Raw genomic sequence first — 24698 nt, 5'->3', positions numbered from 1 at the left:
CAATGTTCCTATGCATAATTTTTTATAATCCCTAACTTTAACCAACTTCTAAAATTAACTGACCAACCAAGAATCTCAACTGCATCAGAAAAGATAGTTTATTGGGCTACATTCCTACCTTTCAAAGTCCAATGCACATCACACATTAAGACTCTGAAAATCAATCTTGCATTAAGGTTATTTGTTTAAAACGGAACCTACTTTTTATTTTTATATTAACTCTTATCAGTACTCCCACAGAACAATTTTTTTAAGGAAATATGTTTAGGAAACTACTGTAGAAAAAGCTGATCTGTACTATAGTATATTTTATAACTAATTTATTTAAAAGCATCTGCCAATTGAGGTAAATATATGTATTTAAATAATTTATACCTTATTTGCAAAGATTTCTTTTACTCTACATTCATAATTTTTTAAGAGAGCTCCAATTCAAGGTAATTGACATAAGAAAATTATCCGCCTTTCCTTTCTCCCTAAATCGCATTGAAATGACAGAAGAAATATAAAATATAAATCCAGTATAGTACTGGAAAACAGCCAGGAGTCGGATAGGAAGAGCCACGCTTATTTCAGAGATTCTTAAGGAGGCCACAAAGGGAATGGGAAAAGAAGGATGATAAAATCCTACAAAGCTGGGAGACTGCTAATCCTTTACAGACGATAGAAAGGAATTCTGAAAAACAAAAAACAAAACAAAAAAACAACACAGAGAATTTTCCCAATAGATTCCCAGGATAACCCCAAGCTTACCAACTAAGGAGTTCTGGGTGGAGAAGGTCAGCTGGAACATTAATTAATGGATGAAGGAATAATCCTATCACTCTTGGAGCAGCTGACTCCAGGATATGTCCTAGGGCTGAACTTGGGAATGCAACCCTCTAAAACTGACTACCAGAGAGGACTTTAAGTAAGAGAAATGAGGCAGCAACCCACATAACTAGTGGGCACCAGGGATAAGTAAATAGATCATAGGCCATCATCAGGTCATTTATCTATGGGAATTTTATTTTTAGTAAAACACAGTAACTTACGTTAGTAGGCATTTTAAATGTAAGATAGTTACTATTATTATTACCATTTTATACATGAAGAAAGACCAAAGTCCAGAGAAGTTAAATAAATTATCCACAGACACAGGGCTAGTAAATAGCAGATATGAGACTGAACCCAACCCCCTGAGCTCACTGGAGTTGACCAGACTAGGATCTGCCTTTCCTTATATGCACTGCCAGAAACAACAGCTGATACCACCAGGGAAAAATTAGTTCACAGGGCACAATAATGAGACATTTGAGAAGCACAAAGACTTCAAAAGAATAACATACTGGATTATAGAATCCTGCAGAAAAGGAAACACCAGAACAGATGGACAAAGGATTTAAATGTAGCCTGGTAGGGGGATTAGAAGAGGTAAGGAAAGATAGTAGCAATGCAAAATAAGAACAAGAAAAGATGAAAAATGTATGAATAAAAATATTGGGTTGCAAAAATACAGTAGTTGAAAGAAAGTTGTAATTGATGGAATAAATAACAGAATGGATATATCTGAGGAATAATTAAGCAATTTAGAAGATCATATTGAAGATATCTCCCAGAAGAAAGAAAGGATAAAAACCCAGACAATATAAAAGAAATGTTAAGAGATTAAGAGGATAAATTCTATAGTGCTAACATCTGAATAATAAAATCCTAGAGCGAGAAACAAAAATAAAGAGAAAAATTATTTAAATAAATAATGTATAGCACAAGGAACTATATTCAATATCATGTAGTAAGCTATAATGAAAAAGAATATGAAAACAAAAATATATGTGTGTGTATATGTATGACTGAACTATTCTGCTGTATACTAGAAATTGACACATTGTAAACTGACTATACTTCAATAAAAAAAAGAATGAAGATTGACCCACATTACTATATACATAAAACAGATAAACAACAAGGACCTATTGTATAACAGAGAACTATATTTAATTTCTTATAATAACATTTAATGGAAAAGAATCTGAAAAAAAATATATGTGTAACTGAATCACTTTGCTGAACACCTGAAGCTAACACTGTAAATCAACTACACTTCAAATTAAAATAAAATTTAAGATTTTTTAAATTTAAAATTTAAAAAAAGGAAAGAATGAAGATCAATTTCCCAAAATTAAAAAATAAAAAGCCAAAGCACTTTAGTTTCTTTTATTAAACTATCTTATGGAGGTATGACTGACATACAGAAGCTGTATACATTTAATGTATATACTGGATGAGTTTGGAGACAGAGGACTTTAGATTTCAAAGGCCCACAGTGTACCCAGAGGTACAGTGTATTCAGAGGAGAAAAAGGAAAAACCCACAGTTAGGCAGTTATAGAGAAATATAAGACTATAATAGTCAGAGAAAGTTCTAATGCTTCCAGCCAGAAAGAACAAATTTCATACAAAGGTGTAAGAATCAGAGTGCCATCAGATTTTTCAACAGCAATAATGGATGCAAGAAGATAGCCAAGTATATTAAATATTGGGTTAAACAATATGAAACTGGTATTTCTGTAGGTGAAAAGTATTAAAAGAAAACATTAGAACCTAGAATTTTATATGTAGCCAACTATCATTCAAATATGAATATATAATAAAAAATTCTCCAGCATTCAAGGCTTCAGGTTCATCATTCAAAGACCCACATACAAAACATTCATAAAAGTTTTTGATGAAACACATAAATAAGACAGAAAAATCCAGGAGGTGCTAAAAGGGATACATGAAAAATACATGAAATAAAGGTAACTAACTACCTTGGATAAGCTTGTAGTCATCTTTTAAAAAGGAGTAACATCCAAAGATCGGTAGAAAATAAATCCATAGCATCCAAAAGTTACATATTTAGATTAGTGCTACTCAAAGCAGCCAGTCCTGAACAGACTTTTATCTGTCAGTAACAAGAAGCTTGTGCTAGGTGATTCAACAAATCAACATAATGCTTCCTTCATTCAGAAAGTCTTGCTACAAACAAAACTAAACAAAGCAAAACACAATGAAACTAACAGTCTGCTAATGACATAGGCATCTGATATTCTAGAGCAGCTCCTCACCTCTTTGGGAACCAATGACAGTCTATGGACCAGAACCAGCCTGCAGACCACACTTGGAGTAGGGCTGGTCTAGATGAATTACCAACTTGATGGGGAGAGGGGCATGAAAGAAGAGGTCAAGCAGAAAAAAACAAGCAATGTGAGTGCTTTCTAAGTTCTTGTCTTATTGGAGAGTAGATTTAACTGCCAATTTCTTTAAAAAGCAAGAAAGAATGAATAACAGCATATAGTGGGATAAACAGAAATAACTCAAGATTGCAGAAACATACCCAAGTATATAGATTATTATAATAAAATAACTATTGGACTTACTCCATTTACATAAAAGTTAACATTTGAAATTTCAGACATGCTGTTTAAGAGGGACACATCTTTATAAGAATATACAAAGGTGGAACAAAATATTGGAAGACTTATTGAGCAAATACTAATCAAAATAAACTTCATATAGCTATGTTAAAAACTAGATTTTAAGAGAAAAGTATTTTTAGAGATGGAGAGAGTCTCTACATAAAGTTTCAATTTACCAAGATAATAGCAATTTTAAATATATATGCGCCTAATAAAATAATTTTAATATATGTTTCAAAAAGTAATAAAATAGCAGGAAGGAAGTGTACACAGTTGAAGCTACAGAAATTAAGATAATGTGGAATTGGCACAGTGAAATATAAATTGAACAACAGTACAAGTCGGGACTCGAGAAACAGACCCACACTGTTTTGAACTTGGTTATATGACAGAGGTAGCATTTCAAGTCAAAGAGGACAAAAGGGGCTAATTAATCAATAACATGACTACTATTCTAGCAAAATTGATACTTAAAGAGAAACAGATGAAATTGGATCCCTATCTTATGCCATGAACCAAAAAAAAAAAACTCCAATTGGATTGAAAATTTTCTTAAGTAGTATGCCATTAAGAAAACCTTAAAAAAAAAACTTTAAAAAAGTAAAAAAATAGGATTTCGGGCAAGATGGAGTAGAAGGACGCTCGTAAGTCACCCTCTCCCACAAATACACCAAGACCCACATCTACAGACCCACTCAGCCAACCAGAGCACCTGCGGAACTCCAAGAGAACATCGCCCTCTTCAAAAGATAAAGACGCCAAAAATCTGGTAGGAGAAAAGGAAAAAAGAAAGAACAAAAGGCAAAGCAGCGCAGGACGGGTCCCGGGGGGAGGGAGCGGCAAAGGAGGACTGGCGCTCGTTCGCTGGGTCTCCCCTCTCCAACTGAGAGGCCAGCGGGACGGAGGGGAAGCCTCCGAGGCTCAGATCTATACAGAGCAGCCCTTGTCTGACAGAAGTAAGTTAAACGGGCACAGAGCGTTCCCCCGACACCCAGCCTGAGACACGGGCCGGTGCGGCGGGCAGGGCCAGGCTGCACAAGCTGGGCGGAGGATGGGGGCGGCTGCACAGAGGCAGCCCCGGCGGACTGCAAGGGGCTGGGCGCCATGGCTGTGAGTGTACAGGACAGAACAACCTGGGCCCTCCATAAAACAGCAAGGTTGATGTGCTCTCGGGGGAAGGGTGCATACCCCCATCTCTGAAAACCCGCGGAAACTTTTCAGGGGAAGAGAGGGGGGGCTCAGGCACAGCCGCCATATTCTCCGGCGCTTAGCACCCGGGCGGGGGCGGGGACGAAACCCGCATCCGCACCGAAGGGCTTAGCAGCCTCAAGGGCCAGACTAAGACGGGCCTACAGCCCGGGGCAGATAGGATCGGTCCCTCAGAGAACTTGCTCCACAAAGACAAACAAGGAGCTGGGTCTTGGCTCGGAGCAGGGACGAGGCTGTCCCTCGGACTTCCCTGAGCCCACCTGAGGAGCGCCGACCAGGGCGGAGCGCGCAGCCGCACAGAGCAGCGGAGCTACCGGCGGCGCAGGCAGAGGGAGAGCAGTCCCCCGCCTGTCGGGCAGGAACACAGCCCCTGACGGAGGTGCTGGGAGGGGGCACAACCCGCCCTCCTGCCTGGCCAGTCTGCAACATCTGACTGCGGCATCCGGAGGGGCAGTGACCCGCCCGCCCACAGCAGAGGAGAGCTGCATCTGACCCCGTGTTAGGAGGAGGCGCAATCTGCTTGCCGACAGGTGCTGGGAGCAGCAAAGAAGAGGGCGCCAACGGAGGACCTCTGAAAACAACAAGCTGAGCTTCCAAAACAGGATGAAGACAGGAAGACTTCACATTAAAAGCACACAGACTCCAGGAGAACACCGACAACCCCCTTTTTTTTTTTAATCTGTTTTTACCTGTTCTATTTTCAATTACTCTCTTAATTTTTACTTCTTAATTCATTTCTATTTCTCTTGGGTTTTGATGTCCTGTTATTGATTAGACACAGGTTTCAAATACATCTATTCATCTCCCCACTCCTTTTTTTTAAGGTTTTAAAAGGACGTCTCAACCCGATTAATACTCTGCTTCAACTCGCTCTTCTATTATTCATTATACACTGTTTTCAAACCCTCTTTCTCCCTTCTTTTAAAAGTCTTTCTCTCTCTTATTTTTTCTTTTTTTTCTAAGTTCTATTCCTAAATAGGCATTAGATAGATAAAATCCTTAAGATCCAAAATAGACAACTGATACTCCATAAACCACAGTGCCAGAGAGGTATGAGCAAGATGAAGAAGCAGAGAAACCTTTCCCAATTAAAAGAACAAGAGGAATCCCCTGAAAGAAAGATCAATGAAATAGACATCGATAGCCTACTAGATCAAGATTTCAAAAAAGGAGTGATCAAATTGCTGAAGGAATTAAAAGAGATAGTGTTTAGAGATATAAAATATGTCAAAAATGAAATTGAAGCTATAAAGAAGAGCCAAGTAGAATGGGTAAACTCATTGACAGAGATGAGGAATTATCTAATAGCTGTGCAAAGCCAACTAGTTAATGCAGAGGAACGAATTAGTGATCTAGAAGACAGGGCAATAGAAAGCACCCATTCAGAAGAACTACAAGATAAGCAAATAAAAAATAATGATAATAGCATAAGAGACCTATGGGATAATATAAAGCATCCCAATCTTCGCATAATAGGGGTCCCAGAAGGGGAAGAAGGATCAAAGGGGATTGAAAAGGTTTTTGAAGAAATCATGACTGAAAACTTCCCAAACTTAAAGAAGGAATCAGACATCCAAGTACAGGAAGCTTAGAGGGTCCCAAACAGGAAGAATCCAAATAGACCCACACCAAGACATATCATAATCAAGATGGCCAGAGTCAAGGATAAAGAAATGATTCTAAAGGCAGCAAGAGAAAAGCAAAAAGTGAATTACAAGGGAACCCCCATAAGGCTCTCAGCTGATTTCTCTACACAGACACTACCGGCCAGAAGGGAGTGGCAAGATATATTCAAAGCCCTGAATGAAAAAAAGATGCAGCCTAGGATACTTTATCCAGCAAGGCTATCCTTTAGGATAGAAGGAGAAATAAAGACTTTCACAGACCAAAAAAAAAAAAGCTGCAGGAGTTTAGCAACACTAAACCCACGCTAAAAGAAATATTGAAAGGGCTGTTCTAAATAGAAAAGCAGCAGGATGCTACAGAAATGAGAAACTCACAACTGGAAAGGTGGTAACTCATGAATTACAAATAAAGAAAACATACAAATCACTGAGAGTGGGAGAGAGAGGCAGGGAAATATAGAATATTTTTTTTCTTTCTTTTTTAAATTTTTTTAACAGTAGGATGGGTTTGAGATCATGTTACTATCAGTTTAATAAAAACAGTTATAGTAATGGGTTAATAGATTTACAAAAAAGGGTAACCACAAGTCAAAAATTTACAAGGGAGTCACAAAAATTAAATAAAATCCATGATAATACAAAGGAAAATTACCAAACCACAAAAGGAAGAAGAAAGGAACAAAGAGGATATACAAATTCAACTGCAAAGATAAGTTCAAAATGGCAATAAACACACATCTATCATTAATTACTGTAAATGTTAATGGACTAAATGCTCCAGTCAAAAGACATAGAGTGGCAGACTGGATAATAAAGCAAGAACCTTCAATATGCTGTATACAAGAGACCCACTTTAGGGAGAAGGACACATATAGATTGAGAGTGAAAAGATGGAAAAGGATATTCCATGCAAATGGAAAAGCCAAAAAAGCAGGTGTTGCAGTACTAATTTCAGACAAAATAGACTTTAAAACAAAGGCCATGAAGAAAGATAAAGAAGGACATTTTATAATGATTAAAGGAGTGATACAAGATGAAGATATTACAGTCGTTAATATATATGCACCCAATATAGGAGCACCTAAGTACATACAAGAATTACTAACCGAGATAAAGGGGGATATTGATGGGAATACAGTCATAGTTGGAGATTTTAACACTGCATTAACATCACTAGACAGATCTTCCAGACAGAAAATAAACAAGGCAACAGAGAAATTAAATACTACAATAGAAAAACTAGATTTGGTGGATATTTTCAGAGCATTACACCCCCCAAAAATAGGATATACATTCTTTTCAAGTGCACATGGAACATTTTCCAGGATCGATCATGTACTTGGGCACAAAAGAAACCTCAACAATTTTAAGAAGATAGAAATTACCTCAAGCATCTTTACTGACCACACTGCCATGAAACTGGAAATCAACAACAGAGAAACAAAGGAGAAAAAAAGGAAAGCATGGAGATTAAACAATGTTATTGAAAAAACAATGGATCAATGAGGAAATCAAAGCTGAAATTAAAAAATACCTTGAGACAAATGATAATGAAAGCACAACCACTCAAAACCTATGGGACACAGCAAAGGCAGTGCTAAGAGGGAAGTTTATAGCGATACAGGCCTTCCTCAAAAAAGAACAATCTCAAATAAACAAGTTAATCCACCACCTGAATGAATTAGAAAAAGAAGAACAAAAAGCCCCAAAAAGCAGCAGAAGGAAGGAAATAATAAAGATCAGAGAGGAATTAAATACAATAGAGATTAACAAGACCATAGAAAAAATCAACCGAACCAAAAGCTGGTTTTTTGAAAAAGTAAATAAAATCGACAAACCTCTGGCCAAACTCACAAAGAAGAATAAAGAGAGAGCACAAATGAGCAATATAAGAAAGGAAAATGGAGAAATTACAACAAACAAAATAGAAATACAGAATATCATATGAGAATATTATGAAAAACTATATGGAACCAAACTGGATAACCTAGAGGAGATGGACAAGTTTCTGGAAACATACTGTCCACCAAAACTGAATCAAGAAGAAACTGAACACTTGAACAATCCGATCACTAGAAAGGAAATAGAAATAGCAATTAAAAACCTCCCTACAAATAAAAGTCCAGGACCGGATGGCTTCACCGGGGAATTCTACCAAACGTACAAAGAAGAACTCATACCAGTCCTTCTCAAACTCTTCCAGACAATTGAAAAGGAGGGAATACTCCCAAACTCATTCTATGAAGCCACCATCACCCTGATACCAAAACCAGGCAAAGACACTACAAAAAAAGAGAATTATAGGCCAATATCACTGATGAACATAGACGCCAAAATCCTCACCAAAATTTTAGCAAATAGAATCCAACAACACATAAAAAAGATTATACATCATGACCAAGTGGGGTTCATCCCAGGGACACAAGGCTGGTTCAAATACGCAAATCAATCAATGTAATACATCACATCAACAAGAGAAAGGACAAAAACCACATGATCATCTCAATCGATGCAGAAAAAGCATTTGATAAAATTCAACATCCATTTATGATAAAAACTCTCGCCAAAGTGGGTATAGAGGGAACATATCTCAACATAATAAAAGCTATATATGACAAACCTACAGCCAGCATAGTACTCAACGGTGAAAAACTCAAAAGCTTCCCACTAAAATCTGGGACAAGACAAGGATGCCCACTATCACCCCTCCTATTCAACATAGTCCTGGAAGTCCTAGCCACAGCAGTTAGGCAAGAGAAAGAAATAAAAGGGATCCAAATTGGAAAAGAAGAGGTAAAAGTGTCATTATATGCTGATGACATGTTACTATATATAGAAAACCCTAAAAGGTCCACACAAAAGCTACCAGAACTGATTGAAGAATTCAGCAAGGTAGCAGGTTACAAAATTAACGTTCAAAAATCAGTTGCATTTCTTTACACTAACGATAAATCAACAGAAAAAGAAAGTAAAGAAACAATCCCCTTTAAAATAGCACCCAAAGTAATAAAATATCTGAGAATAAATCTGACCAAGGAGGTGAAAGAATTATACACAGGAAAGTATAAACCATTGATGCAGGAAATTAAAGAAGACTTTAAAAAATGGAAAGATATTCCATGCTCCTGGATTGGAAGAATCAATATTGTTAAAATGGTCACACTGCCCAAGGCAATCTACAGATTTAATGCAATTCCTATCCAATTACCCAGGACATATTTCACAGAACTAGAACAAATTATAATAAAATTTATATGGAACCATCAAAGACCTAGAATTGCCAAAGCATTACTGAAGAGAAAGAAAGAGGCTAGAGGAATAACTCTCCCAGACTTCAGACAATACTATAGAGCTACAGTCATCAAGACAGCATGGTATTGGTACCAAAACAGACATATAGACCAATGGAACAGAATAGAGAGCCCAGAAATGAACCCACAAACTTTTGGTCAACTCATCTTCGACAAAGGAGGCAAGAATATACAATGGAATAAAGACAGTCTCTTCAGCAAATGGTGTTGGGAAAACTGGACAGCAGCATGGAAAACAATGAAGCTAGAACACTCCCTTACACCATATACAAAAATCAACTCAAAATGGATTAAAGACTTAAACATAAGACAAGATACAATAAACCTCCTAGAGGAAAACATAGGCAAAACATTATCTGACATACATTTCAAAAATTTTCTCCTAGAAGAAATAAAAGCAAGAATAAACAAATGGGACCTAATGAAACTTACAACCTTCTGCACAGCAAAGGAAACCAGAAGTAAAACAAGAAGAAAACCTACGGAATGGGAGAAAATTTTTGCAAGTGAAACCGACAAAGGCTTGATCTCCAAAATATATAAGCAGCTCATACGACTCAATAAGAAAAAAATAAACAACCCAATCCAAAAATGGGCAGAAGACCTAAACAAGCAACTCTCCAAGGAAGACATACAAATGATCAAAAAGCACATGAAAAAATGCTCAATATCACTAATTATCAGAGAAATGCAAATCAAAACTACAATGAGGTATCACCTCACACCAGTCAGAATGGCCGTCATTCAAAAGTCCACAAATGACAAATGCTGGAGAGGCTGTGGAGAAAGGGGAACCCTCCTACACTGCTGGTGGGAATGCAGTTTGGTGCAGCCACTGTGGAAAACAGTGTGGAGATTCCTCAAAAGACTAGGAATAGACTTACCATATGACCCAGGAATCCCACTCCTGGGCTTGTATCCAGAAGGAAATCTACTTCAGGATGACACCTGAACCCCAATGTTCATAGCAGCACTATTTACAATAGCCAAAACATGGAAACAGCCTAAATGTCCATCAACAGGTGACTGGATAAAGAAGATGTGGTATATTTATACAATGGAATACTACTCAGCCATAAAAACCGACAACATAATGCCATTTGCAGCAACATGGATGCTCCTAGAGAATGTCATTGTAAGTGAAGTAAGCCAGAAAGAGAAAGAAAAATACCATATGAGATTCCTCATATGTGGAATCTAAAAAACAAAAACAAAAACAAACAAACAAAAACAAAGCATAAATACAGGACAGAAATAGACTCATGGACAGAGAATACAGACTTGTGGTTACCAGAGGGGTAGAGGATGGGAAGGGATAGACTGGGATTTCAAAATTGTAGAATAGATAAACAAGATTACACTGTATAGCACAGGGAAATATACACAAAATGTTATGATAAATCACAGAGGAAAAAAATGTGACACTGAGTGTGTATATGTCCATGAATGACTGAAAAATTGTGCTCTACACTGGAATTTGACACAACATTGTAAAATGATTATAAATCAATAAAAAATGTTAAAAAAATAAAAGAAAAATTCAGAACCATTAAAAAAAAGTTAAAAAATAAAACTTTAAAACCATTAATAGAAAATATAGGTAAATAATTTTAGATCTTCAGCATTAGGAAAGATTTTTAAAATAAGACACAGAAAGCACTGCCAAAAAGAAAAGACTATATCTAAAAACACCTTGAAGTAAGTGAAAAGACATGATACATACTGGCAGCCAGACAGCCACAATATATATACATGATCAAGAAAAGATTAACAGGGAAAACATTTAATAACTGTAAATAAGATTATACACAACACAGCAGAAAAATGGAATGGTAAGAAGAAAATATGTAATAAACACATGAAGAGCTGTTCAGTGTCACTGGCAAGCAGAGAAATGCAAACTAAAACCACAACAAGATCATTTAGACCATTTGAGTACACTGAGCCACTAGACGGTAGAAGTGTAAATTGATTACTTTAGAAATCCGTTTGGCACTACAGCTTAAAGATGCGGGGGGCATTTTCATTCCTAGGATTATAACCAAAAGAAACTCTTGCACATCTACAAGATAGTACAAGAATATTCACTGAGAAAAAATGAAAAAGGTAAGTTCTAAAAGATTACATACAGAACTGTATCATTGGAATGAAACTAAAAAAACTTAAAACTTAAAATATGCTTTTTGGTAATTCATTTACATAAATCTGTGTACAAAGGAAAGCAAGATGTTGATGAACATAGGGATCAAAAATGGTAAATACCTTAGGTCAGGAGAGACAATCAGATGAGTTAATGGGGTTACTTTATACTAAATGCAGGTAGTTATAAGGTACTACATTTTGGTTTGCTTTGTGGACTCACAGATATATTTATATCATTTAAAATAACTAATTAAATAACTAAAGCAAACTAGGTGAAGACCAGCAAGAGTAGGTCATGAAACCAAAGATAATGATTAACCCAATCTAGTGTACCTAAGGTACTTAGAAAAAAATTTTTAAGGATTTTATGTCCAAATATACAAAATTTAGGGTCCAGTGTTGTCCTACTGTGCAGCAATGACAGAAGTATAAATAAACTCATTATATTTTGTTTATTTTTGATAGTAGGTTCAGGGTACAGACTATTCAATATACTTAATGATGCCAAGAACTTAGTGTGACTTTTTAAACAAAATTAAACAGTTTTTAGTAGTTTATAATAAAAGGTTTTTTAAAAACTAAAATTTAAAGTATGCTTTTTAGAAATGGTCTAATTTATTATATAATAATTCACAATATATACTATTAAACTGGACTTTTAAAAATCTCTTTAATATAAATGACTCACAGAGTTGTATGTAATGAGATACAAAGTTGGACACCAACACGATCAGCTCAACTTACCTTTGCTATAAGTTGAAGAACTTTCTTTCCGACTCAGCTTAAGATAAAGTTTGCTTTTAGGTTCATTATAAAATTCAGGATTTATAGTAGTAAACTTCTTTAGTTTACCATACTGTTTTCTTTGAAAATCAAATCCTTTTCTGAAAAATGAGTAAAAACACAAAACTGAATTTGAATATTAAGGTACAAATTTTTACCTCATACCTGTCAGAATGGCTCTTGTCAAAGAGAAGACAAATAACAAATGTTGGCAAGGATATAGAGAAAAGGGAACCCTCGTACACTGTTGGTGGGAATGTAAATTGGTACAACTACTATGGAAAACAGTATGTAGCTTTCTCAAAACACTAAAAATAGAACTACCACATAATCCAGCAATTCCACTCCCGGGTATATATCTGAAAAAACAAAAACACTAATTCAAAATGATACATGCACCCCAAAGTACCTAGCAGCATTATTATAATTGCCAAGATAAGGAAGCAACCTAAGTATCCAGTAACAGATGAATGGATAAAGAAGATGTGTTACACACACACACACACACACACACACACACACACACACACACACACACACACGGAATACTACTCAGCCATTAAAAAGAATGGAATTTTGCCATTTGTAGCAACACGGACAAACTTGGAGAGTATTATGCTAAGTGAAGTAAATTAGACAGAGAAAGACAAATACTGTCTGATATTATTTATATGTGGAATTTTAAAAATACAACAAACTAGTGAATGAATATAAAAGAAGCAGACATACAGAGAGCAAATTAGTGGTTACCAGTGGGGAGAAGGAAGAGGGGAGAGGCAAGATAGGGATAGATGTACAAACTATTATGTATAAAATAAGCTACAAGTATATATTGTGCAACATGGGGAATATAGGTAATATTTTATAATAACTATACATGAAATATAACCTTTAAAAATACACATTTTTTAAATTGAGATATAATTGACATATAACATTATATTAGTTTCAGGTGTACAACATAATGATTTGATATATGTGTATCCTGTGAAATGATCACTATAAGAAGTCTAGTTAACATCCATCACCACACAGTTACATTTTTCTCTCATGAAGGAAATGGGTGAACTGCTTTATTTTTAGTTTAAATAAATTGAATTGAGTTTTTTTTAAAAGCACTGAAGAAGTCACTGCATGTATAAAAAATTTTTTTAATAAATTTTTTTCTTGTAATGAGAACTCTTAAGATCTACTCCCTTAGCAACTTTCAAATATACAGTAAAGTAATATGAACTATAGTTACCACGCTGTATATTACATCCACAGGACTTAATTTACTTTACAACTGGAAATTTGAAGGTACAATTTTTAAAAAATCTTTAAAATACAGTACTATTATACATATAGTGCATATGTTTATATATTTTCATTCATATATACAAAATAAAAATACACTGTGTCAAAGGAAGAAAATAGCAAGTCTCATAGAAACAAGATCAGTTTTAAGAGACTGAAATAGGAGAAGTTTCTAAAAGAGTACTTCAGTTTCTGTAACTGTAAAATAGAAATAATAAAATATCCAGATTAGTTCTGTATCTTACAGATTATTATGACAATTAAATGAAACAATACATGCAAAAGTGCTTAAAAGAGTGCCTGGCATATATAAACTCTCAGTAACTGTTGTTATTATTAAGTTACCATACAAATGCTCACTATATTTACATTTTGGGTAATTCAATTTTTATAAGACATGTTTTCAAAAAGTAGCATTCTGTTATCCTATAAGCTATGTAATTCAGGCTTGTAAATGACCACTACCTATTATCCTGCACTGATAAAAATTATTCTTATGATTTGTTTGATACAGTTTCCCTTAGGACGATGATTACATGTAAAAATTGTTAGAAAAACAGCATTCCTGCCAGTAGTCCTGATATTGCTGATACTGCTCAATGTTTAGAGGGGGCCAAAAAGAGCTTTAGGGAATTATTCCCATTGTATGGTTATAAAAACTGAGGTATTTTATCTCTGAGATATTTTTCCTGTCTCAACCTCTTTAGTAATTTATGGTGAAGAATAAGAAAACAAGTATTTGTATGTTCATGTATGACTGAAGCATTATGTTGTACACCAGAAATTGACATAATATTGTAAACTGACTATACTTCAATAAAAATATGTATATACAAAAAAACCCCCGATAATTCTGTGAGGTTTTACTATTTTCTAATATAGAGGCAATTATTTGGTATCATTAAACATACCTCACCAAAAGCTGGCATTCCTCATAGAGGGGTATCTTCTGACTTCTTAAGTACAAGCCAATACTTTTTATATCACTTAAAACCATGCTAGGTAGAGATTCTTCCTGTGTTAAATATCCTGGGGTCACTTCTTCAAGCCACTTGAAAAATTTACACCGGTCAGCTTTGGGTCCATCACAGGTGTAAAAAAGACGACCCTAAGGGGAAAAAGATATTGAAACTTAGTAAGAAAAATAACATTTTAATTGTTTTACTGTTTTCATACTATGTTTGTCAAGATTTTTATAAAGGTTGCTTGGCATTAATGTACTCCAATAAATTAGTCACTATACCACTTAATCTTTTTATTAATTTAAACAATAAATTAAAATTTCAAACCACCTACTTTTCCACTTATTTTCTCTTTATCAAAAATTACATTATTCTGAGAATATAAGCTTGTTTGAAAAATATTATTTTTCTGATTTAAAACTTTCACTACAGGAAACCTGAAAGCTGCCCTAAAACAACTACAGGGAACATCTTGTACATTTCTTTAGTCTTTTTTCTCACTCACATAAGTGCATGTGTGCACACACACACAAGGATACACATGTGCGTACTGTCTAAGTAAAACTCAGATAACAATACATTTTCTACACTATAGCCTAACCCTTATGCTCAACATCAGAAAAAAAGACTTCTAGTGGCTCAACAGTATTTTATTCTATGGTTATAATATTATTTATGAACTCTTGCTTTTGATAACTGAATTTAAATCCAAATTTACATACTCAACTACTGATAAAGGGTGGTATGCAAACAGTGGAGAAAGATTGTATTACAATGAGTGAAAGCATACGAGTACAAACCATAAGATGCAAACATTTTATTAACTTCCTCCATAATAATGTTATCAGCGATATCAACTAAGTCAGTACCTTTTCTATTCCTTTGGCCTTATTGGTAACATTACTGGCACTAGGGATCACACAGACCGGTTACAAACTTTACTTTCTTCAAGCTCATGTCTGCATTCTCTAAGCCCTGGGGTTGGGACATACACCCTTCTCAGGGTTCTCAGTGTAATCTGGGCATATCCCTCCTACTTTACTAACTACAGTACTATATAAAACTTCCTTTTACGTATCTCTCTCTATCTCTTACTGCTATACAGTAAGTTCCTATGCAATTTGAACGTTCATCTTAAGTCACATTTTTGATCCTCGAACACAGACCATCTTTCAGGAAAAATTTATTGAGAGTTTGCTACATGTTAGTTACTAACGTCTCAAGGAGAAGGCTCTTAATCAAAATTTACTCCTTAAGCTTGTCATAAAGCAACAGGTACATAAACTTTTAATGAGATGAGTATTAGGTGGGGCAACAGGAGGGGAAGAGGGAACAATACCTTATTTGGACCTTCCTTTCTAACCATGACAAGTTTTGCAGGGTGATGATGATGGCAGGAGGGCACTTTATTTTCTACATTTTTCTGCTTCTCTCCATTTGATGATGTATAAAATGATATGTCAACTTTTGAAAGGGCTTTGTGCAACCTTTGTGCCAACCCAAACAGCAATATATTTAGATGTTCTGCAAAAAATTTTAAAAGATAATTTAAAAATATATAGATACAGATGAAAATTGAGGGGATGGATACAGCTTAGTGGTACAGTGCATGCTTAGCATGTACAAGGTTCTGGGTTCAATCCTCAGTAGCTCCATTAAAAAAAAAGATGAAAATTAAATACAAACTAACTTCATGTATTTATCACATATGTACTACTAGCTAAATCTGAAAATAGCCTTTTGACAGACTAAACTATAACTTAATACTAACATCCATTTTTTAAAAGGCTAGTTTTGCCCTTGTACAAAACAAACTATCAAAACTAATCATGCATCATACTTTAATTTCCTACTTAATTTAACAAAACCATTTGTAATACTTCCAGTTTAAAAAAATTTTTTAAACTATACCTTGAAAAAGATGATAATAATGTCATTTCCTACTCTTAAAACTCAATTTTGATCTGAAATTAAAATATAAGTTACTGTCAAAAACCGGAGTAAAAATATAAAAACAAATCTCAATATGGAAACAATGTAAAAATTCACAATATAAAATACTATACTTTCTCACAGCCATACTACTTACATTATGCAGCAACCAATCATAGTAAAATAAAAAGGTAACAGTCATACCTGTGAGACAAGATGTAAAAATCTGCTTATACTGAGCAGGAGACTGAAAAACAGCTGGTATGTGAATCTGCCTTTGGGGAAGATACGCAGATTTTATTTTCTGCCCACTTGGGAAGCATAGCTCAGAGTCATTTATCTCCTAAAATGGAATAATTCAAGTTATAACAACTCCAGAAAAATACTGTTTACTAATAAGCAAATTGCATAGGTATGTTAGAGAAAATAAACAGATTTTTCTTTTGATTTCCAGATTCCATGAAAATCATTTTCAAATTTTAAATGAGAAACCAAGTATAGCAAGAAAGCAAGAAAGGCTATGGCATGGCCCTTTTAATCATAAATTTGACTAACTTTTCTTATCTGCCCCTTCGTAAGTTTTAAAATATTTTTGCTAGAAAAAAACTTAACTGATGTGAATGGATCACTATGTACCTGTTTCTGTTACAACTATAAGAATTGTTCACAACCAATATGTAATACAATATACCTTTACCCTAATAATAATCTGATCAGTAAAACTGAGCTTATAGTGAAAAATGAAGACAATCATAGTAATAGCAGCAGTGGAAGTGGTGGTGGGAAGAGTCAGAGCTCTTAATATATTAAGATTTATTATGTGTCAGATACTGTACCAGACACTTTCAAATATAGAACTTCATTTAATGTTCACAACCAGAAGATATGACTGGAGCAAGTGTTCTGGAAAACTCAACAAACACCAAAGCCATCAGCTCCAAGACTAAAATCACTGCACCTGTATAATATTGATAATTCTTTTGTTGCAATTCAGACAATAACTATTGGCAAAGATGCACCAAGAAACACTGGTACATTTCCTCACCTGTAAATCTCCTGTTATAATGCAGTTGTAGCAGGCAGACCCTCCTAACACATTTTGAATTTCCTCAGTCTTAGAAGTCTGCTTTAAATTCAAAGAAAGTGCTTCCTTTCTGGAAACCAAATTTCCACTGCTAAAATCCTGCCGCTGTTGTTGAAGCATGCTTTTTATCATTTGCAAATGCATAGAGTCTAAAGAGCATTCATTCACAGCATCACTCTGTCTTTCACCTTTATCACTAAAATGCATCCCAGAAACAGTCTCAGCAAAGAAGCCATCTGTTACTTTCTGATCAACTGTGTCTGGAGCAGTCAAGTTGCACTGGGGCATGTTTTGAAATTTCAGCCACTTGCTTTGAGTAGATATATTACCGAGAAGTGAAACATATCCTGGAGTCATTTCACTAGATTCTTTAGAGAAAGAAGTTTCACTTTGGTCCTCAGGCCCAAAGCTAAAAGAAGTTGCTGACTCTTCACACAAGTTGAATATGGGAGAACCAGAAGACTCTTGCCTGTCACAGTCGATCACATGTGAATAAGATTCTAAGTCAGGTGGCCCACTGGCAGGTGGCAAAGTAATAAGTGGAACTCGGGTTCTACTTACTAATGAAAGTCTTTGAAGGTTCTTATTCTCCAGAGAACTTGACTTTTTCATTACTGAAGAGAAAAAAACTGATTAAATAAAAATGTATTACAGACATCACCCAAGCTCTAGGAAACTGGGTATACAAATAAAAAAAGAAAAAGTGCCAACATGCTTTCCACACACACACACACACACACACATAAACACACAAAATCATATTTCTTTAAAAAAATTTTTTTATGGTTTTAGTATCAAAAAAGTAAAGATTCCAAAACTTAATTAATACTCTGACTTTTTTAAGGTTGACAAACTTGAAATCCTTCTCTTTTTCTTTCCCCTCTTAGCTAAGGATTTCCACACCACACCCCTACCCCCATTACTACATTATATTTATATAACATTTATGTTTTCAAAGTACTTTACAGCCAAGAAGGAATATGTCATTCTCATTTTACAGATAAGATTGCCACCAAAGCCTAAGGTAAGATGACTACCAACTGGCAGAGTTACGAAGAGAACTCAAAACTAGTTTTTTGTTCGCAACTTAATATTGTTCTCAAGAGACTGAAGTTCACCGTTCATTTAGCCATGTGTTGTAACTTCCTTTATATATTTATTAAACTCATAAATATGTTGACCTTCAGGGTAAAGAAGATTTTTAGCTTTATTCTGATATATTGCTATGTGATAAGAGTTCAATTCCAGTAAACTCATGTAATGGCAGATTTTGTCTGTTTTACAATTCCTTCTGTCAGCAGTGTTAGTAATAGTTATATTAGTGAAAATGTAAACAGCAATGTTTGTTGAATAAATAAAGAATGAATAATACTGCACGGGAACTATACAAGCTTAAAGCTTTTATCTGACAATGCTATGGTTTCCTATTTTATAATAATGTACCTTCTTGACAGAGTTTCTATTTCTTGGAAATAAACTCTGGAGGTCACTTGGAAGGTAGGAGAGCAGTAGGTGAGCCAATGACATTCTTTTGTAAGGTGTTATGTTGTAATTCTAACCAGTTGATCAAGCAACACTGACAGAAAAGTTAAAACCTCATTAAAAAGTAAAATATTCATGGCATAACTATGAAAATCATCTATATCTCATTGTCACTTCACTTATTTTAGGTACCCCCTCCTCCCATACTGACTCTTCCCTACCCTATTTCCTCTACCAACCACATGCACTAAACCTCCTCCAACCCACCACCCAGTCATGTTACAGTTTTTATTTTTCTATTCTCCACGATGACCAAAAAATTACCTACAACATCACCCCTCACCCAACATAACCTCAGAATCAGAAGAAGGTACATTGATGAGATTACAAGAAAAGAAAGAGACAAAAGAAAAATTGGTGGAAGGGATCCTACAGAATGTATTATACTTATCAAAAGCAGGAAATCACTCCAGGAAAGAGTCACAATGTATGAAAACATAGAGGCCTGAGAGTGCAACAGAGATAGCAGCAGTTGAAGAGTTCCCTGATATTGCCAAGATCACAAGGCAAAAAAGGGGATACTAAGAGGTTATGCTAAGGTCAAGCAATGGTATTGATCACAGACCCATAATGAATCCTCTCCTTAGGAGAGAAAGGGGCTATAGAGGGGCCAGGCTCTGGAGTTACAGCTGTGAGAAGTCTTGCAACAGTAGAAGACACTTCCAGGAGTCAGTGATAAGAAGTTGAGAGGAGAAATAAGAAGGAACTAGACAGCTAGAAGGGAATATTGTATTTGGAACTAACAGCCACCTGCAATAGAAAAGGTCAAAGGGAGAGAGAGTAGAGGAAGGCTTTAGGGCATAAGACATTGAACGTGGTTTCAAAATTATTTTTAGTTTAGTAACAATCTCTAAAATGAAAAACTTCATTTTATGCAGACAGATAGCTATTAGAGCAACATGGTAACAATTATCTGAGAAAGTAAAGATCACCAGGTAAAGTTCTTGCTTTCAGGGACTCCTCAGAGAATTCTAACATGAAGTCTTCATCTCTTGAGTTCAGATAAAAAGTAGAAAGAGGGCTTAATGTTGAGATCTTTTGTTCTGGTGATGTCACCTATTCAGAAAGAAGAAATTAAACTACAGACCAGGATTTTTTTATTGTATTTTTTCCCCTATAGTTTGAATGATTTCTAATAACTGTATTATAAAAATAATTATTTCAAGCACATTAGGTAGAGCTACAGTGGGGCAAAGTTTCTTCCAAAAGCGACAGGATAGAATAAACTCACTAAAATAAATAATAATAATAGAAAGTGAAATACAGAACATAAAACCTGATGGATTTATGTGAAATGAGACAGATCCTGATTTGGATCCTGGGTTATGGAAATTTGGTTCTGAAGATAAGTTTCTAGTCTGAGGGGCTCAGGCTTAATCAGACCTCATGTTTGGAGCCGTGCAGGTAAAACTTCCTGCAGACCCAAGGACTGAATAGCTTTTCTCGGTGTTCTCAGGTCTAGGGTTTATCTGCAGTTGATCTAAACTTCAAAATACTGTTCCCAAATGGAATAAACTTTTTTGAAATATTCCACATCTGAACAGTCATATTATTCACTATGTTATTATTTTCAGAATGGTATTTAATTTTGTTGCTGCTTCCAGAAATTAATCACCTTAAAAATCTAATATGATGATATTTAATATACGTATCTGTGTAAGAACAGAATACAAATTTGGAAGGAAACATATCAAACTGTTAAGAGTGGTTTCTAATAGAGGCAGGATTAGGGGGAAAGGTTCTTTTACTTATAATCCTATACCCTTCTGAATGATTTGAACTTGTTAAAATATGCTTGTGTATTTGTTTTTTGAGTAAATGACAATAAAGATAAAAAGATTATTTTTAGATTTTAAAACATTTTCCTCATTAGCTGCTTGGATCAAGGTGCTGTGCTATGAGCTAAGAATGTGAAGATGAATACTCATGGTCCCTAAACTCAGGGAGTTCAGTTTAATAGAAGAAACAAACAAATGGGAAATTACAATTCAGTCATCAGCATAATAGCTTTACTATATTATTAAGTTCTTACTGTTTGCCCAGGACTATTCTAAGCACTTTGTATTTTTAACTTACTTGATCCTTAAAACCACCATATGAGGTGGGTACTCTTATTTTACAACTGAGGGAACTGAGAAAAAGCAGTTAAACAATTATATTTGCTGAAATTCACCCAACTTATAAGCAGCAGGATTGGAATTCAAACACAGGCAGTCTAGATTGTACTGTCCCCTCAAGAAAAGAGAAAAATCACAGGCAATACTTACTGAGTATTACACCCTGTTTCCATAGTACTTTCTCTACAAACCTGCCAGAGAGTTCTTGCCAAATGTAAATTCAATCGTTTTACTCCTCTCACTAAAATTCCAATGGTTCTGGATCTCTCTCAAAGTACAATGCAGCTCTGACAATGTCTCATGGAGCCGCCCTGCAAGATTAGGAACCTTACCTCCTCTTCAAACCCACTCACTCCATGGCAACCTCCTTGCTGTTCTACAAACTGGCCAGCATTCTCCTGCCTCAGAACATTTACATTTGCTATTTCCTGTGCTTGTAATGCTCTTCCTCCAGATAACTGCATGGACCTCTTTCTTCCTTCAGATCTCTACTCCAGTGTTATTTTAGCAGAGAGGCCCTACTTACCTATGTAAAATAGAACTCTATCCACATCTGCACTCTTATCCCTCTCACATGGCTTTACTGTTCTCCATAGCACTTAAAACCTTCTTATTGTCTGTCTCTTTTCATTAGAATTTAAGTTCCATGAGGGCAGGTCTTTGCCTGTTTTATTCACAGGCCTATCTCTAGCACCTAAAACTGTGCAACACACAGCAGTTGCTCAAGAAATAGTTGATAAAGGAGTGACTAACTGACTGACTAAATATGCTATTCTAAAGAGTTTTACACAAACACTGCCTCTATTTTCTTACCTATTCACTATTTAATCCACTTTTTACTGATTTCTACTCTATTTCACTGCAAGTGCTCTTGCCAAGGTCACCCAAGACCTCCAAGTTGCCAAATGCAATGTTTCTTTTCTCATTTTATTAGATGTCTCACCAATAATTGATATAACTAACCCTCTCCACCCTCCAGTTCTTGAGAATGGGATATAACACACTCTCTGCTCTAAATAAACCTATCCATTCTCAGTGCTTTAAACTTTTCTATGTGTAAATGACTACACAAACTCCTCTGAACCAGACCCATGTACCCAACTTCTTACTTAACATCTCTACTTGACTGTCACTCAGGCATTCCTTCCACTTCCATATACCCACCCAAACCTGGTCCTCCTGATGTGGACTGAACTGTGTCCCCCCAGAATTCATAGCTGAATTTTGTTTTATTGAAGTCCTAACCCCCAATGTGACTGTATTTGAAGACAGGGGCTTTAAGAGGTACTAAAGGTCATAAGAATGGTATCCTGATCACACAGCATTAGTGTTACAAGAGAGCTCTCTAGCTCGCCTGCTCTCTCTGTTTCTGTGTGTGTGTCTCTCTCTCACATACCTAGGAAAGCCATGTGAGGATATAGTGAGAAGGGAGCCATCTGCGAGCAGGAGCAGAGTTCTCACCGGAACTTTGATTTGGGACTTCTAGCCCCCAGAACTGTGACAAAATAAATTTTTTAAGCAACTCATCCTGTGGTATTTTGTTACAGCAACCTGAGCAGACTAATACACTCCTCCATCTTACTGCCTCAGTAAAGCCCACCGCAGTCCACATTGCTAAATCAGAAAGCAGGAGTCTTTCTCATCCCCTCTTTCATCCTATTCTGTACATCCAAACCAGCAACATCCGTGCTTCTACCTCCAAAATTTCAACTCCTCTATACTTTCACTGCCACAATCCCTGCTTCAAGTCATTATCATCTAAGGGTCTTCTTAACTGGTTTCCCTGCTTCCACCACAGTGCCCATCTAATCCATCTTCCACATAGCAGCCAACAAAACCTTTAAAAAATGTAAACTGAATCATGTGACTTTCTGCTGAAAATCCTTCAGTGATTTCTCAGTTGAACACAGCAATATCAAAGTTTTTAGCCTGACCTAACCTGCAAGACTATGTCTGGTCCCGCTCATGTTTCAGTTTAATTAACACTTTCCCTGTCCACAATCCAGCTACTTCGGCCTTCTTTCACTTTCTCGAGCCCGCCCAATTCTTTTCAATCTCAGGGTATTTATACTTGTTGTTTCTTTACATAGTATGTTCTTCCCCTCACTGCTGCCACAGCTTAAGACTTCCCAATCATCCATAATGTAGACTCCCCTATAATTTCAGAGTATTTTCACAGCTTTTCTACATAGCAATTGTCTCAATTCATTCGTTTGTTCTCTTCATTAAAATATTTCTCTTCCTGCTGGCCTTTAAAAACAGAAATCATTCCTATTTTGTCCATAACCCTATACCCTAGTTTATAATTTCCTGACCTGAAGAAGGCATTCAATAAATACTGCTGGATTCCTATTTATCATGGATTTCAAATTTCACAGTAAAATTTCATAGTCTATTTCACACATTCCACACATTTCCAATTATGATCATGTTTAGGCATTGCATTGTATATTTGTTACTATTGTTGGGACTCTTTTTCTATTATATTTTCTATTTGGTTTAGGAAAGTTAATTTTTCAAGCTTATCTTGTCTTCAGCTCCTTTACAAAATTACTCTTAAACCTCTCATTTTTAACTGATTCTTCTAATTTCTATTTATATATGCCTCTCATTTCATGTAACATTACAAAAAAAATCTGTGAATAACAAAGAAGATAGTAATCATCCACATTTTGTTACTTATTCTAACAGAAATTACTTTGTGCATTTCATTATTAAAATAATGTTGGTTGGTTGTTCATTAAACATTTCTTGATCATGTTAAAAAAAAACACCCAGTCTTAAGATTTTGATTTTTCTTTTTAGTTTTTAATAGGCATTTTTTATAAGACTACCAAAATTTTTTACTCACAACTATTAAAACTTTGTTTACATTATACCTTATTTGCTTCCCACGAAGTACTCTCTGCTGATTTAAAGTTATAATCCAAATAATGGTTAGAATGTTCTGAATCTTTAGGAGGGAAATCTAAAATTGCTGTGGGGGAAAAAAAGCATGGATCTTTTCATAACAGTTTGTTCAATGTCAAATACTTTTTAATGTTAATTTTATTTACAATTTACTTACAATCATTTTCAACTGAGTCCTTATTAGATTCAGCTATCACTTGAAACTTGTCTTCAATATTAAAGTTAGTACCTCCTTTTGGAAAGTTTTCTTCATCTGAGGACTAGAAAATAGAGATCCATTTATGAGTTTAGAAAAATTATGTGTACATATCCATATCTTATCTATCTCTCTATATACCTCTATGTA

The 24698-nt window shown here is 35.3% G+C and overlaps 1 protein-coding gene across 6 annotated transcripts in view; it reads right to left on the bottom strand.

The window, feature by feature from the left end:
• ZGRF1 (zinc finger GRF-type containing 1) overlaps nt 1-24698 on the bottom strand; it is a 65775-nt gene that overhangs the window by 17789 nt on the left and 23288 nt on the right. For 4 of the 6 annotated variants that reach the window (XM_072938368.1, XM_072938364.1, XM_072938374.1 and 1 more), the window contains exons 11-18: nt 24510-24612; nt 24322-24419; nt 20258-20381; nt 17745-18397; nt 16904-17042; nt 16107-16291; nt 14717-14913; nt 12471-12610 (exon numbers count right to left, since the gene is read on the bottom strand). In XM_072938368.1, the coding sequence (XP_072794469.1) occupies nt 12471-12610; nt 14717-14913; nt 16107-16291; nt 16904-17042; nt 17745-18397; nt 20258-20381; nt 24322-24419; nt 24510-24612 (1639 nt within the window). Of the gene's footprint in view, nt 1-12470; nt 12611-14716; nt 14914-16106; nt 16292-16903; nt 17043-17744; nt 18413-20257; nt 20382-24321; nt 24420-24509; nt 24613-24698 lie in introns of all 6 variants that reach the window. The other 2 variants (XM_072938377.1, XM_072938380.1) reach the window with 2 other exon arrangements.

The sequence above is a fragment of the Vicugna pacos genome, chromosome 2 (assembly GCF_048564905.1).
Source record: "Vicugna pacos chromosome 2, VicPac4, whole genome shotgun sequence".
NCBI classification, from domain to species: domain Eukaryota; kingdom Metazoa; phylum Chordata; class Mammalia; order Artiodactyla; family Camelidae; genus Vicugna; species Vicugna pacos.
Note: the sequence above shows the minus strand (reverse complement) of the source record. Positions and strands in the feature narration are given on the sequence as shown.